General features: G+C 55.2%; 1 protein-coding gene across 50 annotated transcripts in view; it reads right to left on the bottom strand.

The window, feature by feature from the left end:
• The window catches only part of CELF4 (CUGBP Elav-like family member 4), a 313,604-nt gene that overhangs the window by 30,372 nt on the left and 262,528 nt on the right, over positions 1 to 20,704 (bottom strand). For 27 of the 50 annotated variants that reach the window (XM_043889128.1, XM_043889174.1, XM_043889142.1 and 24 more), the window contains exons 4-6: positions 1,425 to 1,553; positions 759 to 838; positions 191 to 334 (exon numbers count right to left, since the gene is read on the bottom strand). In XM_043889128.1, the coding sequence (XP_043745063.1) occupies positions 191 to 334; positions 759 to 838; positions 1,425 to 1,553 (353 nt within the window). The remainder of the gene's footprint in view (positions 1 to 190; positions 335 to 758; positions 839 to 1,424; positions 1,554 to 20,704) is intronic. The other 23 variants (XM_043889130.1, XM_043889143.1, XM_043889135.1 and 20 more) reach the window with 1 other exon arrangement.

The raw sequence follows: 20,704 nt of genomic DNA, 5'->3' as shown, positions 1-20,704 counted from the left end.
TGCTTTAAAGCACCTCACAGGATCCCTGCTAGGAGTAACCAGAAGGTGGAAGGACACCCTTCCCTTGAGTGATGGCAAGGGTGGGGTGGAGTCAGCAAGACCTCGAGCCTCTCTCCCTGTTCCAGTCAGCGCTTCCAAGGCTTTGCGGAGAACTGCCACCCCGGCCCCGCCCCGCTGGGCCCCCACTTACTGCCTGTGCGTAGGCGCCGTAGGCCCCGAAGGGGATGGCCATGGGGTTGAACATGCCCATCTGGCCAGCCATCTGCTGCATTCGCCGCATTGTGCGCTCCTTGTCGGTGTCGGCGAACTTGACCACCAGACTGGATGAGGCTCCCTGCAGCCGGGACTGCACGTGAGGCCCACCAGTCCTGCCCCATCCGCCGCGGCTCCCTGGCCTGGGCCCACCCGATCCTCTCCACGGGGTGCTTTGGGGGCGGGGGAGGGGAAGGGGGCAGGGTAACAAGCACCAAGCCTCACCAAGGAGTCTGGAGCTTAACCTTCCTGCAGGATTTTTCTACCTAGGTGACCTTGGGCTACTTCCTTAGCATCTCTGGGCCTCAGTGTCCTTGTCTGAGAAATGGGATTGTTGGCAATGCCTTCCTGTCTCCTGGGGAGGCTGCGAGCGTGCTTTGCGGGCACGCGTTTGGCACCGTGTGGCGGCGCCAGGACAGGCGGGGTCTTGAGGATGTGTGGGATGGCAGAGATGTCTGGGTCCCTCATTGCCCCGTCTCGCACTCCCCAGGGTCGGCCACACTCACCGGCATGGTTTGGCTGCCGTGCAGAGCATTGATGGCGGCTTGTGCCTCAGCGTGGGAGGAATACTTCACAAAGGCGCACCCTGGGGGGACGGAAGAGGCTGAGCCAAGGCAACTGGACCCAGAGAAAGGTCAGAGAGGCGCGAGGAGTGAAAGACGCGGCACGGGAGGGGCCGAGGGGAGAGGGCGCCTCCCAGAGGAAAGCAGAGTGAGACCCAGAAACACTGAGAGACACGGACAAACACAGAGCTACACAAGGAGGCAGAGAAAGACCTGGGCCGGCCAAGGATGTCAAAGGACCCTTAACTGGCCCCGTCCCAGTCTGGACTCGGATCGAGGCCTTTCCTTCCTCCCAGGCCTGACAGCTTCGCACCTTCCAAGCAGCCTTTCCCCGCAGGCCAGACCAGGCCAGCTCCAGGGGGCTCTGGACTCTGCTAGTAGGCTGGCTAGAGACCCGCGGCCTCGCCCCGCCCGCCCCCTCGCCCCGCCCCTCTTGCCCCGCCCCTCTTGCCCCGCCTCGCCTACCCTCTAGCCCTGCCCTACCCACCTCTAGCTCCGCCCCGCCCACCCTCTCGCCCGCCCCTCCCACTTATAGCTCCGCCCACCCTCTTGCCGCCCCACCCACCTCTAGCTCCGCCTCGTCCACCCTTTCGCCCCGCCCCCACGCACCCTTGCTGTTGCCGTCGGGTCCGCGCAGAATGGTGCACTCCTCGATGTTCCCAAAGGCCTCGAAGAGGCGGCGCACATCGTCCTCAGACTGCTGCTTGTTGAGCATACCCACGAAGAGTTTTCTATCTTCTGGAACAAAATTAGGAGATGCTTACCCGGGCCAAAGACCCGGAGGCGCGGGGTCGGCCCGCGGGAGGAGGAAGGGTTACGGAGGGGAAGGGTAGGAGCTGGTAGGGGGCAGGAGGGGGCTCACAGCCGGAGGGGAGGGATAACAGCGAGAGGGAGACGGGTGGGAGGCGGTGGGACACCGCTCGAGGGTAGGAACGACCAGGTGAGGGGATGGACGAAGCGGGGTTGGGGGCAGAGCCAGAGGGGGAGGCGAGGCGGGAGGGGTTGCGTCTGAGCAGGGGCGGGATTGCAGCGACTCTGCCCCTTCCGGCCTTCAGGCCGGGCCAATGGGCTGGCTGCTCAGCTGTGGCCCACAGGTCCTTTGGACACCCCTGCATCCTCTTCCTCCCTCCTGTTAGACACTCACTGTCTTCCTCAGCCACTTTCACCCCCAGAGGCCAAAATTAATTCACAACTGGCAGGTGGGCCACAGGGCCTATGTACACGCTCTTCTCTCTGCCTGGAGTGGGCTCCACATCACAAAGCTGAATCCTCTAATGCTAGGTCTCCGCTTAAATATTGCTTTCTCATCAAAACCCCTCTTTCTGCTTCTTCATTCTCTGTCTCAACCCGTCTTCTGGTGCAAAATTCCAAGGACAATTATTTACTGCTTCGCCTGAGTAGTGAGTTTCTGTCTAGCTCCCCATCCCTCAAAGTAGGCTCCCCTAGCGAAGAGGCTAGGCCTCTGCTGGAGTGGTGGTAGAGGCACCTAGTAGGCCCACAGGACTGAGCTATGGAATGAATGAATGCATCCTCGTTTCTGCCTCACATGTTCTTACCTCCATCTGGTGCTCCCTCTTCTTGCCCCTTCCTATTCATTCTACAAAATTCAGTCCTGGGCACTTTGGAGGACCCAGTTTCTGAAGACTGGGCTCCCTCAGCAGACACCCACCCACCCCCCCCACAATTGTGTTGAGTACCAAATGGTTTGTTGACAACACTCAGATGTGAGCTTAGGGTGACAGGGATTACATTAGGCTGTGTGGATTTGTAGTAGCTTATGACTGCAAAAATGTTTCCCATCCCACAAGCTCCTATTGCCCTGTGACTTTCACTCCTCCCAGGGAGATGGGATCTATGTTTCCTCCCCTTGAATCTGGGCTGGGCTGTGACCATTCTAACCTATAAAGAATGGCAGAAGTAACACCAGATGCCTTCCAAGGCTGGGTCATAAAAAGGATCAGCTTCCACTCTCTGCTCTTTCAGGGATGGTTGCTCTGTGGAAACCAGTCACCATGCTGGGAAGAGCCCCTAACTGGCCCACACCAGGAGTCCACACAGAAAGGAGCCCAGGCCTCTAGCTGACAGCCAGCATTAGCCATCAGACATGGAGTGAATGAGTCCTGAGATGATTCCAGCCCCCAGCCCGTGAGTCTTCCAGCCGAGGCCCAGACAGCCTGGAGGAGAGACAGGCCTTCCAAGCTGTGCCCAGCCTGAATTCCTGACCTACAGAATCCATGAGTGTAGGAAATGGTTGTTTTACACCACTCCATTTGGGGCTGAATTGTTAAGTAGCCATAGTTTGCTGGAACGTGGTCCTCGTGGTGGCAGACACCCACTCGATGTTTGTTGACTATTCAGTGACTGACATGCACAGCCAAGGCTGCAGAAATGCATACTCCAAAACTGCAGACAGCCATGTGTTCATGGTTTCCACAGAATGCAAGGGCAGTCCAGGCCCATGTCCTTCTGGATCCAGGGTGGTTGGTACCTTCTGCCCCAAAGCACTCCCATCACCCACACTGCCAGGAGAGTTCACGTAGAGATGGGGGCTGAGTGGGCTCTGGAGCAGAGGAAACCTCCAGGTCCTACCAGGCTTCACAGGCCACCCTAGAGTCCTCCTCTTCAGGAAGGCTGACTGCTGCCCTACTGGTACCCCAGCCTGGAGCACTCAGCACTGGGCAAGCTCTCCCTGACGAGGTGCTCCTTCCATGCCCACACGGTATCAGTGCCAGTTCCTGCCACCAGGGCTGGGTCAGGACACACAGGCTTGGACCTCCACCATCAGGGCGGGGGGCTCCAGCTAAAGCTCTGGGCTTGGATTCCACTCAGATGCTCAGGCCCTGGCAGGGCGGGGCACACCCCACCCCATCTCCAGCCCTCACCAACTCCAAGCTGTGTGCTGGGGGAAGCAGAGACTGTGGGCCTGAGCGGGAGTGGAAGGGGTGAAACTGAGGAGGGATGGAAGGCGATGGATTCATACAGAAAAGGGAGGGACAGAAATGGCAGAGACAGAGGAAAAAGAATTAGAAATAAAGAGCCGAGAGAAGAGATGGACAGAAGGAAACGGCAGAGACAGAAGTGGGAGGGAGAGGGACTTAGGTTTAGCTCCCAGAAGCACAGTGACATTTTACAGGAAGTAAACTGAGTTTTGACGCCTTCAGTGGAGCCTTGAAACTCTGCTCCCAGGTCATCGCCGTCTTCCTCCTCTCCCAGCACCTTTTAAAGACTCTGAGTTAATGGGATTGCTGGGAAGACAAAGAAGTGGCAACCTGCCCTCTCCTCATGCCTGACCCTCCTGCTCAGACACTGCCTCCCAGGAAGGACCTGGGAGGGAAGAGAAGGCCCAGCCTCCCTGGAGCCAGACTCGGATGCTGCGACTGCATCTCCTTTCCTGACTTCTGAATGTGTTCCTCTGGTTTCATTATGACAGCTTTCTGGTTGCATTAAAATTCATTAAATCCCCACGTGCCTTTCTAGCCAGCCACTTCCCTTTTCCAGGTTTTTTTTTTGTTTTTTTTTTCCTAATTCCTTCTTTCCCTCCCTGAAGTCATCCCTTACTGCCGATTCTTGGTTCTCCATCCTAAACCTGGGTCCTTCTCAAGGCGAAGGGGACCAGGCTCCCCCTCTTCCTGACTGTTCAAATCTCCCTTTCTGGAAGGCCACCAGGAACCAAAGAAACCTGGCTATAGGCTCACTTCTGGGTGATCTTGGATTGACCCCACCCGGTGCAAAGGTTTATTTGTTTCTAGGTTCCTCTTTATTTTCAGTTGGCTTTGGTGCCGGGTGAATGATTCTAAGGCTTGTCTTTCAGACCAGGGAGTGAAAAGACTCTTGAGTCTGAGAGTCAGTCTCCTCTGGCCCAGGCCCCTGGCTCACCCTCCCGCCCTGCTGCCTTTGGCTACATACTTCCTTACCCACCTCGGTGTCAGAAATGGGAATAACTAGGCCCTCCTCATGTGGATGGTAGACTCCCAGGATGTGCCGCAGAATGAAGCAACCAGCAGTAGTAGAACGGCGATGACCCTGACCTGGGGTTCTCTATCCAAGAGGAAGAGGAAATGAAGCTCCCCCGGCCCTGACTCAAGGCGGCAGAGGTCACATTGAGGGGCAGAGGGGAGACCAGAGGCTCCACAACTGGGGGAGGAGGGCTAGAAGTGACAGACTGCAGCAGACCCGGGCCGTGGCTGCCCAGCTGGGATGGACAGCCTCTCCCTGTGTCCCCACCTCCCCAGCCACTTTCCCGAGGTGCTGTCCCCAAACTGTGTCAGACGACCACCAATGACACCACTGCGCTGCTGTCTCGGACCTTATGCCAACCTAGGGGGAGTCTCAGAGGGTGACTGCATTTCCTCGGCCACTGCCCTACCCGCACCATCATCCACACAGACTCCCGTGTCCCGGGCCAAGCTGAGAAGTCCCTGCCCAGAGCCCTCCTGCCTGAGGGATGCAGGGTCCCTGGGTGACGGCGGGGCTAACCCTCAGCCTGAGCCCATTTTAGGGTGTGAAGCTGTGGTTGCTTCTCTGAGGAGATGTTCAGGCAGGTCCTGCTGGGACTGGGCCACAAAGGCCACCTTCACGGAAGGTCAAGCCAGGAAAGACCTCAGGGCCAGGGTGTAAATGGACTGAAGGTGTCCCTGAGTGTGAAGTCGCTGAGACAGTGTGGGAGTGGTCACCTCCAGGGACGCAGGAGGCTGGTCTCTAGCCGAGTAGGTGGCTGTGTTAAGCTCACCTTCCAACTTCTGGCAGGTCTGTAGGGGCTAGTCGGGGAAGGGGCTGTGGCAACACCCTGAAGGCTTCCTGGAGGAGGTGGCCTGGAGTTACGATGTCCAAGGCTCAGGAGCAGGATCACCAGGCCCACAACAGAATGTGAGCAAAGACTAAAAGATGAGAGGGCCCTTTTTGGTTGTTCTTTTCATTTGCTTCCTGCCTGGGGGTCCGGGGAAGGGGTGGGGAAGTTTGGGCTTTGCTTTCCCAGGTGCCTCTGGCCTACCCTACACCCACCCTGCCCCCAACACACACGTCTCCCAGTCCTCTGGTCTCCGGAGTCTTCTTCCTTTTCCCAGAACCTCAATCTAATTCTGAGTTTCAGTTTCCCAGCCTACTAGCACTGGGGGACACCTCCAGGAAGCCTTAAGTGCCAGTGAAAAGGCAGAGGAGTCTAGTTGCCAGGATCTCATGCTTGGAAAAGACCCTGATGCTGGGAAAGATTGAGGACAGGAGGAGATGGGAACGACAGGATGAGATGGTCAGATGGCATCACCGACTCAGACGGACATGAGTTTGAGCAAACTCCGGGAGATAGTAAAGGACGGGGAAGCCTGGCGCGCCGCAGTCCGTGGAGTAGCAAAAAACTGGACACAACTTAGTGACTGGGAAGCAACAACAGCATGCTTGCTCCAGTCCCTCCAGGAGGGAAACAGACTCCTCTCTCATCCACTCAGAATATCCAGGTGGAATGGGGCTCTGGCTGGAAGGCTTTGCATTTTAAAAGGAGAGCCCGGAAAACAGAGAAGCAAGACTCTGATGGCAAGATGAGGACAGGCTCCTATGGGGCATATTTCAGGGTGCTGCCTCAGGGCCCCAGACGTGCGGGGAAGCATCTTGCTGGCTGTGCAGGATGAGGGGCCCTGAGCGGGGCGGAGGCGGGTGGCAGCCGCAACACTTGACTTGCCAAATGCCAGCGCCCTGGCTCTAATGCTCCAATTCCGGTTTAATTTTCAAAATTTGATTCGCTCATTACCATCGGCATTAAACAATATTTCCTGCTTAAGGATAGATGGCTGCCGGGGCACCGTGGACGAGTGCTCAGATGGCTAATGCCTTTTATGGCTGCAATAGACTTTTACTGTTCTCTTCCCTGCAGCTGCCAAGGGAGGGTTTGTGGGGGACCTGAGCTGGAGAGAACCAGGAGGCCCAGGGCCACGGTGGGGAAACATTGATTTTGAGTTCTGTGGCTAGTGGGGTGGGCAGGGGGGTTGCTAGGAGACCAAAAGAACCGGGCTGGGTGGGTCTTGTAGGACCACAGCTGTAGGGAATGCTCTCCACAGGGCCCCTGGAGGCCCGAGGGCAGCAGTCTGGGGACTGAGAAGAAAATTCCAGACATTCACAGTGACTGAGTCAGAGGACTGTCTCCACTCTTGTGCCTTTGGCCCTGGGGGTGGGGAGGACTGGGCCAGACCTCAGAGCCCCAGGTGCTCATGCACCTGCCCCTTGGCTGCTGGCAGAGGCCATGCCGGGCCCTCAGCATCCCTTCAGCTGTTCACTGTGGGACCAGGGGACTTCCCGGAGTGCCTCCTGGATCCCAGGACCATCTGCTCTCCCTGGGGAGTGATCTTGTGCCTGAGGTCCCACAGGGGAAAGACTGGTTCCTTCTCCCTGAATTCACCCGTGGATCAGGGAAGACCTTGAGAGAAAACACATAGACTTGACAAGGGGTCGGGACCGGCTGGGGGAGAGGGGGCAGGGGGAAGGATGGTGGGGGGAAGGAAGGAAGGGGCCGGGGCATCTTCCAGGGAGTAGCTGAAGCTGTGTGTCAAATCCTGGTTGACTGGGCCCCCTTATGCAAGTCACGCACCCTCCCTGGGCCTCCATTCCCTCATCCATAAAAGGGGAGAGTAATCGCACCCACCTCGGGGATGAGATGAGTTGAGGTACCTGAGATTTTTAGCCCAGGGCCCAGGACAAGTAGAATAAGTGCAGTTCTGTGCTGGTTTCAGCCAGACCGCTGCTCACCCACAGGGGCGGCTTCTGCTGGGATGGAGAGGCCCACCCCACCCCTGGGGCGTGGAGTGGACCCCAGGGACACTGATCAGACACCTGCCTGAGGGTCAGCCTGAGAAGCCGGGTATACCCCCACTAAACAGCAGTGGTTTGGGGCAATCTCTGAGATGCTCCCCAGCATCCTCCAGGCCCCAGCCTAGACTGATTCACAACAAGAGTCATTTCCTTGAAGTTACATCGAACCCTGCTCTGGGCCCTTTCCACTGCCCCGACCCATCAAACACCCTGGCTCCTAAGGGGGAAAGGAGCGTCAAACCGGACATCCAAATTGAAATCTGTGTCATTTTCAAAGCTGCCGACCCCACCCTAAGTCTGGAGGCCTCCCCTTCCCCCTTCCGGCCAGCCCCGAGGTGGGCAACATGCAGCCTCACACCTGCCTTTCAAAGAGGGGAGCAGCAGGCAGGGCTTCGGGTCTGCGCCCCCTTCCTCTCCTGCCTGGGGGGCCCGTGGCTGCCTGCTTTCCTTCGGGGGATCGGGAGTTTGCAGCATCGCCATCCACACGGGGGTAAGGGCCTGGATTTGGGTCTCTCTGCAGCCCTGCGATCAGGTCGCCTGCCCCCTGAGAGCCAGTCCCTTCACCAGGTCACGAGCCAGGCCTCAGAGAGCTCCGCACGTGAAGTGAGCCTGTAAGTAAGCAGTGTGAGCCCTGCTTCATTCCCACAACACACAGCGTCGGAGCCAGAGCCCGGCGCAGCGGAGGATAAAAGCGTTCCTACTTGGGAAGAAGGCTGAAGGAGACATCAAACCAGATCAAAGGCTGCTGGGGATGGGGCGAGGAGGACCCTCAGCTGCTCCGGACCCCAGGGGAGGCGGCGCAGGGCCTTGATCTGCCAAGCTCCCTGCAGACACATACCTCTGATGTCGGGGCTGGAGGAGGAAGAACTCAGCCACTCTCCCCCACTCTTATTCCTTCAGCGGAGTCTGCCTTCCAAATGCTTCGGGATGGGGCTGGGGCCACGAGAGTCCCTTCCTCACTGTCTCCTGACAGGCACCCAGCTCCTGCCGGCTGCTCTCCGCACAGCCCCACACGAGTGTCAGTTACAATCCAGGCAGGTCCTGTCTGTCTCCTGCTCAAACCCTGCAGGGGTTCCCGTCTCACCGAAAACAAGGCTTGTGAGGGGCTGCAGGGGCACCCCGCACTCTGACTCCCCCGACCCCTCCATCCCTCTGCTCAGACACACACAGGTCTCGTGAAGTCTCAGGGATGCTCCTTGCACGCCCTGCCCCAGGACACTGACACTGCTCCTCCTCCTCTTGTCCCCAAGATTGTGTGCTTGGCATCTGCAGGATGCTGAACTCCAGGAATCCTCCGAAAGCAGGAATGAGTGGGCAGCAGCCATGGTGCGGGCACAGAGCCTGTCGTGAAGAGCTCTGTGGGCATGGCAGGGGGAAGGAAGGAGTTTACAAGGCTTGAGCCCGGGCACTAGAGGATTCACACGCAGGGCTTGCAGCATGGAAGAGGCATGTGCAGAGGCAGGGAATGTGACAGGCACAGGCTGAAGAGTCGGGGTGATACACACACCCCCTCCCTCCTTCCTCTTTACCACACACCGCATTCTCAACACTTCCCCTGAGACCCCAGCCTGGACCCTGACCGCTGACCACAGGAAGCCTAGCCTGGGACTCAGACTCTGCACGCAGGCTCCTCCTCACCCATGTCCATCCTCACTGCCCACCACGTCCTCCCTTGGCTCAGCCTAGCTCCTAAGTCATAGCACCGGGGGTTCTTCTGTGGTCCTGCTGGACGCCGAGGGTCACCCACCTCGGTGGTCACCCCAGTGTCTTCATGACAAGAGCCAGTGGCCCCAACTCCCTCTACCAGAGTCTCCCCCGACAACACTGCTCCCTCTCGGGGCTCCTCGGTGCCCCTGCCCGAGGGAGGCCACAACTCTGACTCACTCACTCCAGGAGGTGGTTATAGGAGGCACAGTACTGATAGAATAGTTCTCATTTAGCAAGTACTTACTGCACATGTGTGCTCGGTCACTTCTGGTGTCCAACTCTGCGACCCCTGGGACTGTAGCCTGCCAGGCCCCTCTGTCCATGGGGATTATCCAGGCACGAATACTGGATTGGTTAGCCACTCTCTTCTCCAGGGGCTCTTCCTGACCCAGGGATCAAACCCACATCTCTTAGGTCTCCTGCGTTAGGCAGGTTCTTTACCACTAGTGCCGCCTGGGAAGCCCATTTACTGGACCTCCAGCACAGAAATAAACCCTTTGCGGGTATAACGAATATTTTATTATTTCCACTGTGTAGATGAAGAAACTGAGGCTCAGAAAAGTTAAATATCTTTCCCAAGAACACACAGCCTGTCACTGGGGGAAGCCAGGACTCAGACCCAGATGGTCTGAACGGAGCCAAGCTCTCAGGTCACCCTCCTTCTTGGTAGAAGACCAGGAAATGCTATCTGGAAATCTCTGTCTCTTTTCACTCTCCACTCCTCCGGGTCTGCCCAGATAGAGGACAAAGGCCTAAAACCTCCATTGCTCTACGTGGGCCGGGGCTTCTGATCAGAGTCTGGAAGTGGGGCAGGGTGGGGCCCTCAGAGGCTGCTGCTCAGCTCAGATGGAGCAGGCTCCGGTGAGTCCCAACTGCCCAGAGACCCTCAGACACAACTCACAGTCCCTCCCCGGCTCCCCTCGCCCCTCCTCTTAGAACAGGGCCCTCTGGAAGTCTCCCAGGTGACTAAAGAAGTCAGCTCTGTCCTGATGAGTCCTCGGGCCTTCCTCTGCCTGGGATCTAGGCCGCAAGGTCTCAGACCTGCTGACAAGATCCCCTCGACCTGCAGTCCATGCCCCTCCGGGCCCTTGGTGCCTTCCCCGGGACAGAGGGGTGGCTCTGTGCCCTTGGGGGCTTGCAGCACGTCTGAGGAGGCAGAACTGGAATCTGGGGGCCGTCACCATCCCAGGGGGCACAGATGGCCCCTGCACCCTCTTCTGTTGCCCTCTGTGAGGGGATGGACAGGCTTGGGTGGAAGGTCTGGAGGCCATAACCACATCCCTCGCTGCCTCCTTCTCTGGGCCTCCGCCCTTGACCCCCATATCTGTGAGTCTGCGCCAGGCCCTCCCAGCAGGAGCCTGGGGCCCAGGGTGGTGCTGAGTAGAAGTCACCTTTCACGGGGGCGGCAGCGAGGCTGGCTCTCCAGGTAGCTGATTATACATTTGATCTGCTACCTTATCCTTCCCAGGCGCGGCGCACGACAGACGGCCCCGCGTTCTGCGGGGACTTCTGCAGCCGAACCCAGTTGTCTGGTGGGGTTTCTGCTGGCGTCTGGCGCGCTCTCCAGCATTTCACCCATCACAGGATAATTTATAGCATAATGGCGCCTTTTTTCCTTTATATCATGCAGGAGCATAAATTATGACCAGTTTGTCCTCAGCTCTCAAGGAGACAGACAAAGCCGGGCTTTATTCCAGCAAAGGGGGGCGGTTTCTGCAGGGGGTGGGCAGGGGCCCGGTGGTCCACAGGGGAGCGGGGACAAGAGGAGGAGAGACCAAGGAACATCTCGTTGAGGGGTACAGAATCAGAGGCAGCTGCAGATGGTGGGGAGAAGTAACAGCGTGCACTCTGTTAACCGTGGAGGGGGCTCCTATCCGCTGCACAGCCTCTAAGCCTGGCTGCGGGCTGACCCTCACGTTGGCCACAGATCTTCCCACAGCCTCACGGAGAGGGTGGTGCTCATGGGCCCACCCCATCCCCTACCCCCTGCCACTCCCAGAGACAGAATGCAGCGTGCAGTGCCCAACAACCTCCCCCTTCTCTGACTCATGGCACGTTTTCCACACTGAGGGTTGGGCTTAACTTCCCACGGGACATGGGAAGAGCTGCCTGTCCTCCCAGGGAGGTGCAGTCACCTCAGAGTCAACCTCACTAGTCTAATACAGCAGGGTCATGCCTGAACCCAGAGGCTGCAGCCCCCAAACCCAGCCCCCACTCTTTGGCGCTGTGACATGGACTTCCGGTGACCCTGGGTGGGGATGACACTGCTTGAACCCTTGGCAGGAGACCCCATCTTCTGACCTCCCGTGTCAGGCTCAGGAGGCAGCCTGGAAGAAAATTCCCTCTTTTGCTCCCTGGAGACCCTGCCCAGACAGAGTCCTGCCCCTGAAGAACCACTTAAAGCACAGCCTTCCAAGGATAACAGCAGGAGTCTTGGATCTTGCAAGATGCTGGTTCTCAGCCCTGGCTGCTATAAAATTTACCTGGGGGGTTTCAAAACACAGATGTGCCCAGCCAGCCCCTGAGACAGAGATTGGTCCAGGCATCTGTGTTTTTGTTTTGGTGTTTTTCAAAAGCTATTCAGGTGATACCAGCACCTACTCAGAGTTGGGAAGGGCTGGGATGGGTCTTCTCCAGACTGCTCCTGGTCATGTCTTCTCTGGCACCCCATCTCTGCTCTCAGCCTGCCTGCAGGAGCTCAACCCTTCAGAATAAAGGGTTCTGTGTGTGTTGGTGCTGGGGGACGGTAGCACCCACCTTCTCTGCCCTGACACCTGAACCTGGGCATCCCGCCATCCCTCATGGGGTTATCCTGAAAAGACATTGTTCTAATCTGGGCAGGTTCCCAGGTGGCACTGGTAGTAAAGAACCCACCTGCCAATGCAGGAGATGTAAGAGATGTGGGTTTGATCCCTGGGTTGGGAAGATCCCCTGGGTTGGGAGGAGAGCATGGTGACCCACTCCAGCATTCTTGCCTGGAGAATCCCATGGACAGAGGAGCCTGGTGGGCTACAGTCCGTAAGGTTGCAAAGAGTCAGACAACAACAGAAGTGACTTAACACGCATGCATAGGAAGGTAGGATGAGGAGGGATTAGCGGGCTTAGGAGGCCTCCCTCCCTCCTTCTCCCCTCTCTTGTGCCCCTCTCCCCTCCATCCATCAGGCCAGCCCATCTGTGAGAGGAAGGTCCCAGGCACCTCTTTCATCAACCCTACAGTTTCTTTCCTATCCATCTTTGTTCTCGCCACTGAGCCCTCCAGGAATCACCACTGTTCCCACCCCCTTCCCCTTGGAACAAGATAGTCCAAGCTTAAGTACAGGACTACTCACTGTATTAACTCATGGCTGATAATGGACTGCAGATAGACACAGAGATGGATGGATGGCAGACATGATTAATAGATGCCAGATACCCAGATTAAATGTTGGATGATAGATACACAGAGAGAAAAATGATTGCAGAAAGCAGATAGATTTATGATCGATGGTACATAAATAGTGATAGGTAAATATGGATGGATGGATGGCTGAGATGTTTCTGAGGACTTCAGATAATGGGGTTGAAATGTAAAAGGTGAGAAAACTACTCATGGTCACTCACACCTGTTGGGGTATGAGCTCTTAGAGGAGCAAGGAGCCCTGTTCTGCTCAAGACCTGTCTTAAACCTCTGCTTGTCTGATGGGTTTGATGTTAGCGTAGGTTGCTGGTTTCCTGGGGATAGCCAAAGCTTTGATACTTTGCCTCCTGAGCCCCTGAGTGACCTCAGCAGGACCTCCCTTCCTGTCTGTTTCCCCCCTCCCCTGGATGCATGCTCCTCAAAGGCCAAGGCCACTCCCTCAGAGCAGGTTGGTTTTTGGAGTGGGGCAGGCTGAGTTGGCCCCTGCAGTTAGATGGCAGGTGTTAGCCCATATGGCACTTGCAGATTCATCCATTCACTCCCTCCGTTGGGACCCATGCCCTCAGAGAGGACAATGAGGGCTGACTCATCTGAAGCACTCACCGCAAGCCAAGCACTGCTCCCAGCACTTTAATTTTATGGGGTGGGAACCACAGTCACCCCTATTTTTCAGATGAGGAAACTGAAGCAGAGAGGTTTGGCAACTTTCTGGAGGTCCCAGAGCTATTAACTGCAGGGTTTGGATTTGAACCCAGGTCATCTGGCTCCCAAGCTTTCATCTACCACGCAGAAGGCACCCCTGGTGCTCTCGGAGAGTTGCAAGGCTCTGCTGGGCTCAGGATGGAACATGGCTCTGGGAACTGGGAAGAGCTGCCCGATTTGCAAGATGTCATTATTTCTAATGAGTAATGAGATTGTGAGGGGAGTGTCAGTTTCCTTGAGAGAACAAATTATTTTGAAGGGTGGAAGCATATTAACTAGTGGTGTGTGGCTGGCACTGCTAACTACAGAGGACCCTGCTCTTGTCACTCAAAGGGGCCTCTGAGCTTGGTGGGACTTGGTGACCGTGTGACAGCCCTGGACCCCTTCTATTATCTTCTAGTCAGTCATGCAGTCAGTCAACAAACTGTGTGCAAGGTATCGTGCTGGGAGATATAAAAGGAGTCGATCTGACCCTTGGGCAAGAGAGTTTCCAAATCGGGGCTGGCCTGGCCTATGGAGGGTAGGCAGAGCAGGCCGGGGGCTGACAGAGGGGCAGCTGCACTGCAGAGCATGAAGACTTTGCCCAGGTGGGTCGTCACGACCACTGAGGCCACGGGCACTGAGGTGCCCGCCTCCCTCCTCCAGGAAGAGTTGGGTGGGTGGGTGAGGAAAAGGAAGGAAACCCAGGATGGGAGCACAGAGCAGAGAACGCAAAGAATTTGACTCAACTCCAGGGCCTGTGTGCTGCAGAACTGTGTTTTGAAAAGCCAGACACAAACCGCCCACTGACAGGTCTGGGAGGGGCTGTGGCTGGAAGCGCCAGCACTGTGGGCTCATTCAGGCCTGTCTGGGAGCGGAGGAGGGCGAAGACCCTGGCTTGCTGGCTGGAGCAGCCCCCTAGCCGGCCCCCAGTCCTCCTCACTTGGCCACAGCCAGACTCTTCTGCAAGGGCTGGTGCAGCCTGGGCACTTCTGGCATTCTGCCCACTTCTCACTGCCGTGCTGTGTAAAAACATGCTCACAAACCCATTTGACAGGTTAGTCCACTGAGGCTCAGAGAGGCTGAGGAACAGGCTTCCGCTCACTGGAGCAGTATGTGGTAGACATGGGACCAGAACCACAGGCCTCTGCCAGCTCTGGAGCACAGGATGGAATATGACTCCCACCCTCCCACCCCAGGGCTGGACTCTGTCCTTTGGGTTCTCAGCCCTTGGACTCAGCATTGCCCTCTTCGGGGAGGTCTCTGAAATGTAGTTGCTTATGTCACCTCAACAGGAATGTTTTTACTAGAAAATGTGCCCTATGATCAAAGGGACCCAATAAGCATTTAGGCCTGAGAGTGGAAAAGGAGATGCGTGAAGGCACAGGGCTGGGAGGTCGGGGTCGGGGGGGTCGAGAGGGGCCGGGGGAGGGGTGGCTGGTGGCTGGGAGAGGGGTGATGCTGGTGCTGAGCTGGGGAGGCACCAAGGGTGGGCAGGCTGGGAGGAGAGGGGCAGGTAACGTGGCAGGACGTGCAGCGGGGACAGGTGTGTGTTCCATTTGCTACAGCAGCCCCAGAAAGGGGCCCCCCACCTCCAACCCTGGGCTTAAGGTGAGAAAGAGGAGGCTGGAAAGGCTGATAGAGAAGGAAGAGGAGCAGGGAAAGACACGGACTCTCAGCCTAGGTGCTGCCTTAGTGGTCACAGGAAGAGGTCTGCACCAGCCCCGTGCCCCTGTCCCCTTTCTCTCCTCCCAGCTCCCAGCAGCCAAATGGTGTAGGGCAGTGGGGTCCTGACCTTGGGGTCCCAGGCACCTCAAGCTTTGTCTGTTGACTGCATCAAAAAATGCTTCACCTCTGGGTAGATGTGACAATTTTTCAAATGCGTATAGATGCTGTTGTGATTTAAGAAGTTGCAATTCATTTAAAAGCACTGCCGGCTTCAAGGTAGCTTATTGCCATTTTGCATTCTCTCAAACAATGGATACCCAAAGTAAAACATCTGTCAAGGAGGGGTGCTGATGAATTTTTGATGTTAAAAATGGCTCTTAACCTTGAAAAGTCTGGGCATGCTGATCCAGGGAGGGCAGCGGGAGCTGGAGGAGCCGAATCCCACCCCCGTGGCGCTCATTCACAAAACAGCAGTGCTGTCGGCCAGGGAAGGGGGAACACAGTGGATGCGGGGAGCACCCAGCACCTGCAGTTAGGAAAACTCAAGCTCATCCTTTGATGCATCCAGAAGAGCCGGAATGGTGGTGGAGACCCACAGCAGCTTCCAGTTAAAAACTGGGAGTGGATGGTGTTTAACTCTGTCGATGCCAGGAGGGAGCTTGCTGTCTTTTCACGGCAGGAAGTTCCTAGCTTAGTGCCCCAGCTGCACATGCTCACTTGATAAATGTTGTCGGAATGAATAACTGTGACCCACGTATTCATGAGGAGACATAGTCTGAGCGCACATAGACATGTCTCTTTCCCTCCCACACCCAGCAGGACCAGGGTCTACTTTCAGCAAAGATAAAATGAGAACCCACGTTGGGTTTAGTGGCTGGAGGCCTGGATTTTGTTCCCACCGGCTGGGAATTCGGAAATTCCCAGGTGGCGCTAGTGGTAAAGAACCCACCTGCCAATGCAGAAGACTAAGAGATGCGGGTTCGATCCCTGGGTTGGGAAGATCCCCTGGAGGAGGGCATGGCAACCCACTCCACTATCCTTGCCTGGAGAACCCCATGGACAGAGGAGCCTGGCAGGCTGCGGTCCATGGGGTCACAAAGAGCTGGACACGACCGAAGCCACTTCGCACGCCCGCATGCGCGGCTGGGATCAGCTCTGATGGGGGTGGGGCTCAGCCTGGTCGCATCGCCTCTCCTGGGCTGTGGGGTAACTGGGCTTGCAGTGGTGTGCTGACCGTGGTCATGGGGATTTAGACTGCTTCTGATCTAAAAGAATGATACAAATAAACTTATTTACAAAAACACAAATAGAGTGACAGACACAGAAAACAAACATGTTTACGGGGGTGGATGGGAAGGAGGAGAGGGAGCGATTAACTGGGAGACTGGGATTGACGTGTACACATGACTATACATAAAACAGATGACCAATAAGGACCCAATGTACAGCACGGGGAACTCTCCTCAACACTCTGCAAAGGCCTATGTGGGAAAAGAACCTTGAAAAGAACCTTAAAAAGAGTGGATTTATGTCTATGTATGACTGACTCACTTTCTGTTCAGCAGAAACTAACACGATATTGTAAAGCAACTATACTCCAATAATAATAAGAAGAAGAATCTCTTTGAACATCTAGCTGCTCCGAGGGTAGTTACCTGTGCTCCTCTGCCTGCTCCCATGCCCACCCCCCCACACTGGGGACATTCCTTCCAGGTCACCAGGGTCCGAAGGTGTCCCTGAGAGCATCCTTTTTGGCCAGCTCTACTCGGGGAGCACCCATGATGAGTTCCAGCCCTCTTTCTAATCTTCGTAAAAAGCTGTCCGCAGTCTCTTGTCCCAGCATGGCAAAGGCCCTGTGCTCCCCTTGAACTGGCGGCTTCTAGAGCGCGAACGGTGGACCCTGAGAGGAAGAGGCTTGCTTTCCAGGACAGAAGCATGTTATCAAGGCCCTCCAAACCCTTAACCGAAGGACTAGGAGGTCTACGGTGACAAGTCAGGACCTCTGACAGCAGGGGGAAGATGTGTGATGGCTTAAGACAAGATGGCCTTCCTAAGACCCTCAAACCACCCTTTGGAACCGCCCATCGGTTCTGCGTTGGGTGGGGCTGAGCTTGCAGAGGGCTTCCCAGCGAGATGCCCGCTCCCTGCCGCCCGGAAGTGACCCACGCAGACCTAGTACTTAGCACAGCCCTTGAGATGGAGGAAAGTTGCCTGGTTATTAGCGGTGCCTAATGATATTTGCATAGATTAACAGACTTTAATGCAATCATGAATGCCACAGTCCCGAGAAAATAATGAAGAAATCCATTACAAAGTCATAAAGTAACTAAGTCAATACAGTAATAATTTGATCCCATATTAGTAATAATTTCATCTCCTGCTGCAAGGCGATTTTCTAATGTGCACCGATTCTGAACACTTTTATAAATTTCACCTTTGTTTGAGATAATTAATTAACAAAATTTAAAAAGTATACTGCTGGTATTTTATACAATAAATTAGTCATTAGTCTAAACCGGCAGGCTATAATAAAACTTATTAAGATGGATGTGCTCGGATTGCTAACTTCTCTTCAAGTGGCCTATAAACCTCTCTTGGGCAAACCCAGGGTCTGCCTAGTAGCAGTGGTTCAGGTGGACAGTCTGGACCAACAGAAACCCGTGATGTAGTAGGGAGGGAACTCCCAGCTGTCTCCAGGCACTGTCTTAGTTTCCTAGGATGGCCACGACAGAGCACACAAACTGGGCATCCTAAAGCAACAGAAATCTATTCTCTCACAGTTCTGGAGGCTAGGCATCGGCAGGGCTGTGATTTCCCTACAGGCTGTCGGGACGGAGACTTCCTGGCCTCTCCCCAGTTTCTGGTGTGTATCGGCAGCAATCCTTGGCTCTCCTTAGCTTGCAGGGTTATCACACCAGTCTCTGCCTCCATCATCACGTGACGTCCTCTCTGTATGTTCTGTGTCTCTGTGCTTGAGTTCCCTTCTTCCTCCAGGGGCACCAGTCCTACTGGCTCCATGTTGTTATTGTTCAGTTGCTCAGTTATGTCCAACTCTTTGCGACTCCAAGGCCTCCCGGTCTTTCACTGTCTCCAGGAGTTTGCTCAAACTCATGTCCATTGAGTCGGTGATACCATCCAACCATCTCATCCTCTGTCGCCCCCTTCTCCTTCTGCCTTCAGTCTTTCCCATCATCATGGTCTTTTCCAGTGAGTCAGCTCTTTGCATCAGGTGGCCAAAGTATTGGAGCTTCAGCTTCAGCATCAGTCTTTCCAGTGAATATTCAGGGTTGATTTCCTTTAGGATTGATTGGTTTGATCTCCTTGCTGTCCAAGGGCCTCTCAAGAGTCTTCTCCAACACCACAGTTCAAAAGCATCAATTCTTCGGTGCTCAGCTTTCTTTATAGTCCAACTCTCACTGCCATACATGGCTACTGGAAAAACCATAGCTTTGACTAGATGGACCTTTGTCAGCAAAGTTGATCTAGGGTCCATCCTAATCTGACATGACCTCATCTGCCCTTGATTATATTGGTGAAGACCCTATTTTCAAATAAAGTCACATTCTGAGGTTCCAGGTTGACATGAACTTTGGAGGGACACTATTTAACCCACAACAGGCACCAGGGCCTTCTGTGCTCATTGCCCCTCCTTCCCCAGGAAGGAAGGGATAGAGTCAGGCTGAGGGGCTGAACCTGCCAGATGAAGTGGGAGCTGGCTATTGAAGATTCATGGTTTCCTAGGAGGTTCTCTGACAGGCTAAAGGGGGTTTGTGGACCCCCTGAAGTGGTCAGCACCATTTTATATCTATGAGTATTTCTCCTGGAGAGAGGGTTCATAGCTTCCATCAGATTCTCAAAGGACCCCAGTGGATTCTTGTCTCATTACCATGCAAAGTATGCAGGGGTCATGGAGGGAGGGATCACAGAAACTAATCGACCAGGCAGCTGACAAAGAACCGACAAGTACACAGTGTGTACCGTGTAGGATTCGGGATTCAGGAAGGAAGCTGTTGGAACCTTGGTACTATCATCAATATGATGGCAGAGGCAGGGGGAAGACGCAGCGGCTCACGCAACACTACATCTGGAATGAGACCTTCACTAGGGAGATGTCTTCGGGTTGTGAATGTACAGTCTAGCATCTCATCCTCCAGACCAGCTGTGGGTCATGAGTTCACTTAAAATTCAGCTTCTATGACTTCCCCTCCCAACCAGGTCCTAAATAAAAATATTCAACAGAAGGGCACAAAGATGAGCCCATCGATGTCTCCAGGTACCTTCTTCCCCATTCGTCCAGCTCTAAGGCAACCTTCACCATAGGCTGTCTTCAAGACTGATGAGCTGCCAATTTTTGGAATCCAGACTCTTCACCTTTAGAAAACGTGAACCCTGTTCATTTTCAGGCTCTATAATGCCCCAGTAGGTGACATGATGTAGGTTAGGCCCAGCAGCACTCACTTAAGACAGGTGCCCAGCCCCCAACCTACCTCATTCTGGGTTCCTAACTCACCATCACTTTCCCCTAGTTTGACAAATTCATTCTAGAATGTTGCCAAAGGTTCTCTTCAAGATTGATAAGCTGCCAGTTTTTGGAATCCAGCCTCTTCACCTTTTGAAAACTTGAGCCTTGTTCCTTTCCAGGCTCTATGATGCCTCAGAGATGACCCCTGGCTGCTCCAAGAGCCGGTTTGCCTGTTTCATCTGTCTTCCCAGGGCTGCAGCTCACAGTTGGCTCTGACCCGAGAGCCAGTCTAATTTACGGGGCTAGGTTTGCTGGCCTTGCCTCGTTTGGGTGTTAATTCTCTTTTTACAGTGTTTACCTACATTTCTCATCCTGAAGGCCAGTCTCCTTGCTGGAGAAGATGGGAGAGATGCAGAAGTTAAACTCTTGTTTTCTCTTAGACATCAGTTTACAGTTTGATTTCCAAGCAGATATAATAGGTGAGTCTCAGGCAGGAAGGCCACCGGCCACCCCCTGCATGCCCCCACTGCCAGAGGCACCGCTGTAGCCCTGGCGGTGCCCATCTTTCTGTACCATGTGGGTATTTGGGTGAACGCCAGTCCTCTTTCCATCTCTGGGGCTCCACTTGCAGTTGGACGGTGGGGGAGGCGTTTCTTCATGCTGTGCCCCCTTCTTTGCAGGTGTCTCCCCTGGATGATGGCTCGGCCCATCCCTATGTCTGTCCCAGAGGCGCTGATTGAGAAGGACTCACTGACCCAGCTTTCCACCTCCTGTTTCCTCAAGGACATTGCCCAGTGGTCACTGGTGCCTAAGAAGCCCAGACTTGAAACTTTTCAAGAAGGAACTGCAACCGAGTTTGGGATGAAGGGAGTGAATCACAAGCTAAAAGGACTACTTTGGGGGTAACTGAGGAGCACTCCATGAATTCAATGCCAGTGGCCCCACGGAGGCTTCCCTGGTGGCTCAGTGGTAAAGAAGCTGCCTGCAGTGCAGGAGTTGCAAGAGACACAGGTTCCATTCCTGGGTCAGGAAGATTCCCCTGGAGGAGTGCATGGCAGCCCACTCCAGTATTCCTGTTGGAGAGTCCCATGGACAGAGGAGCCTGGTGGGCTACAGTCTATGGGGTTGCAAAGAATTGGACACAACCAAACAACTAAGCAAGCCTTCATGCAGGGCCCC

Source organism: Cervus elaphus, chromosome 27 (assembly GCF_910594005.1).
Source record: "Cervus elaphus chromosome 27, mCerEla1.1, whole genome shotgun sequence".
In the NCBI taxonomy this organism is placed as follows: Eukaryota; Metazoa; Chordata; class Mammalia; order Artiodactyla; family Cervidae; genus Cervus; species Cervus elaphus.
The sequence above is the reverse complement of the archived record's forward strand: the minus strand, read 5'-3'. Positions and strand labels throughout refer to the sequence as shown.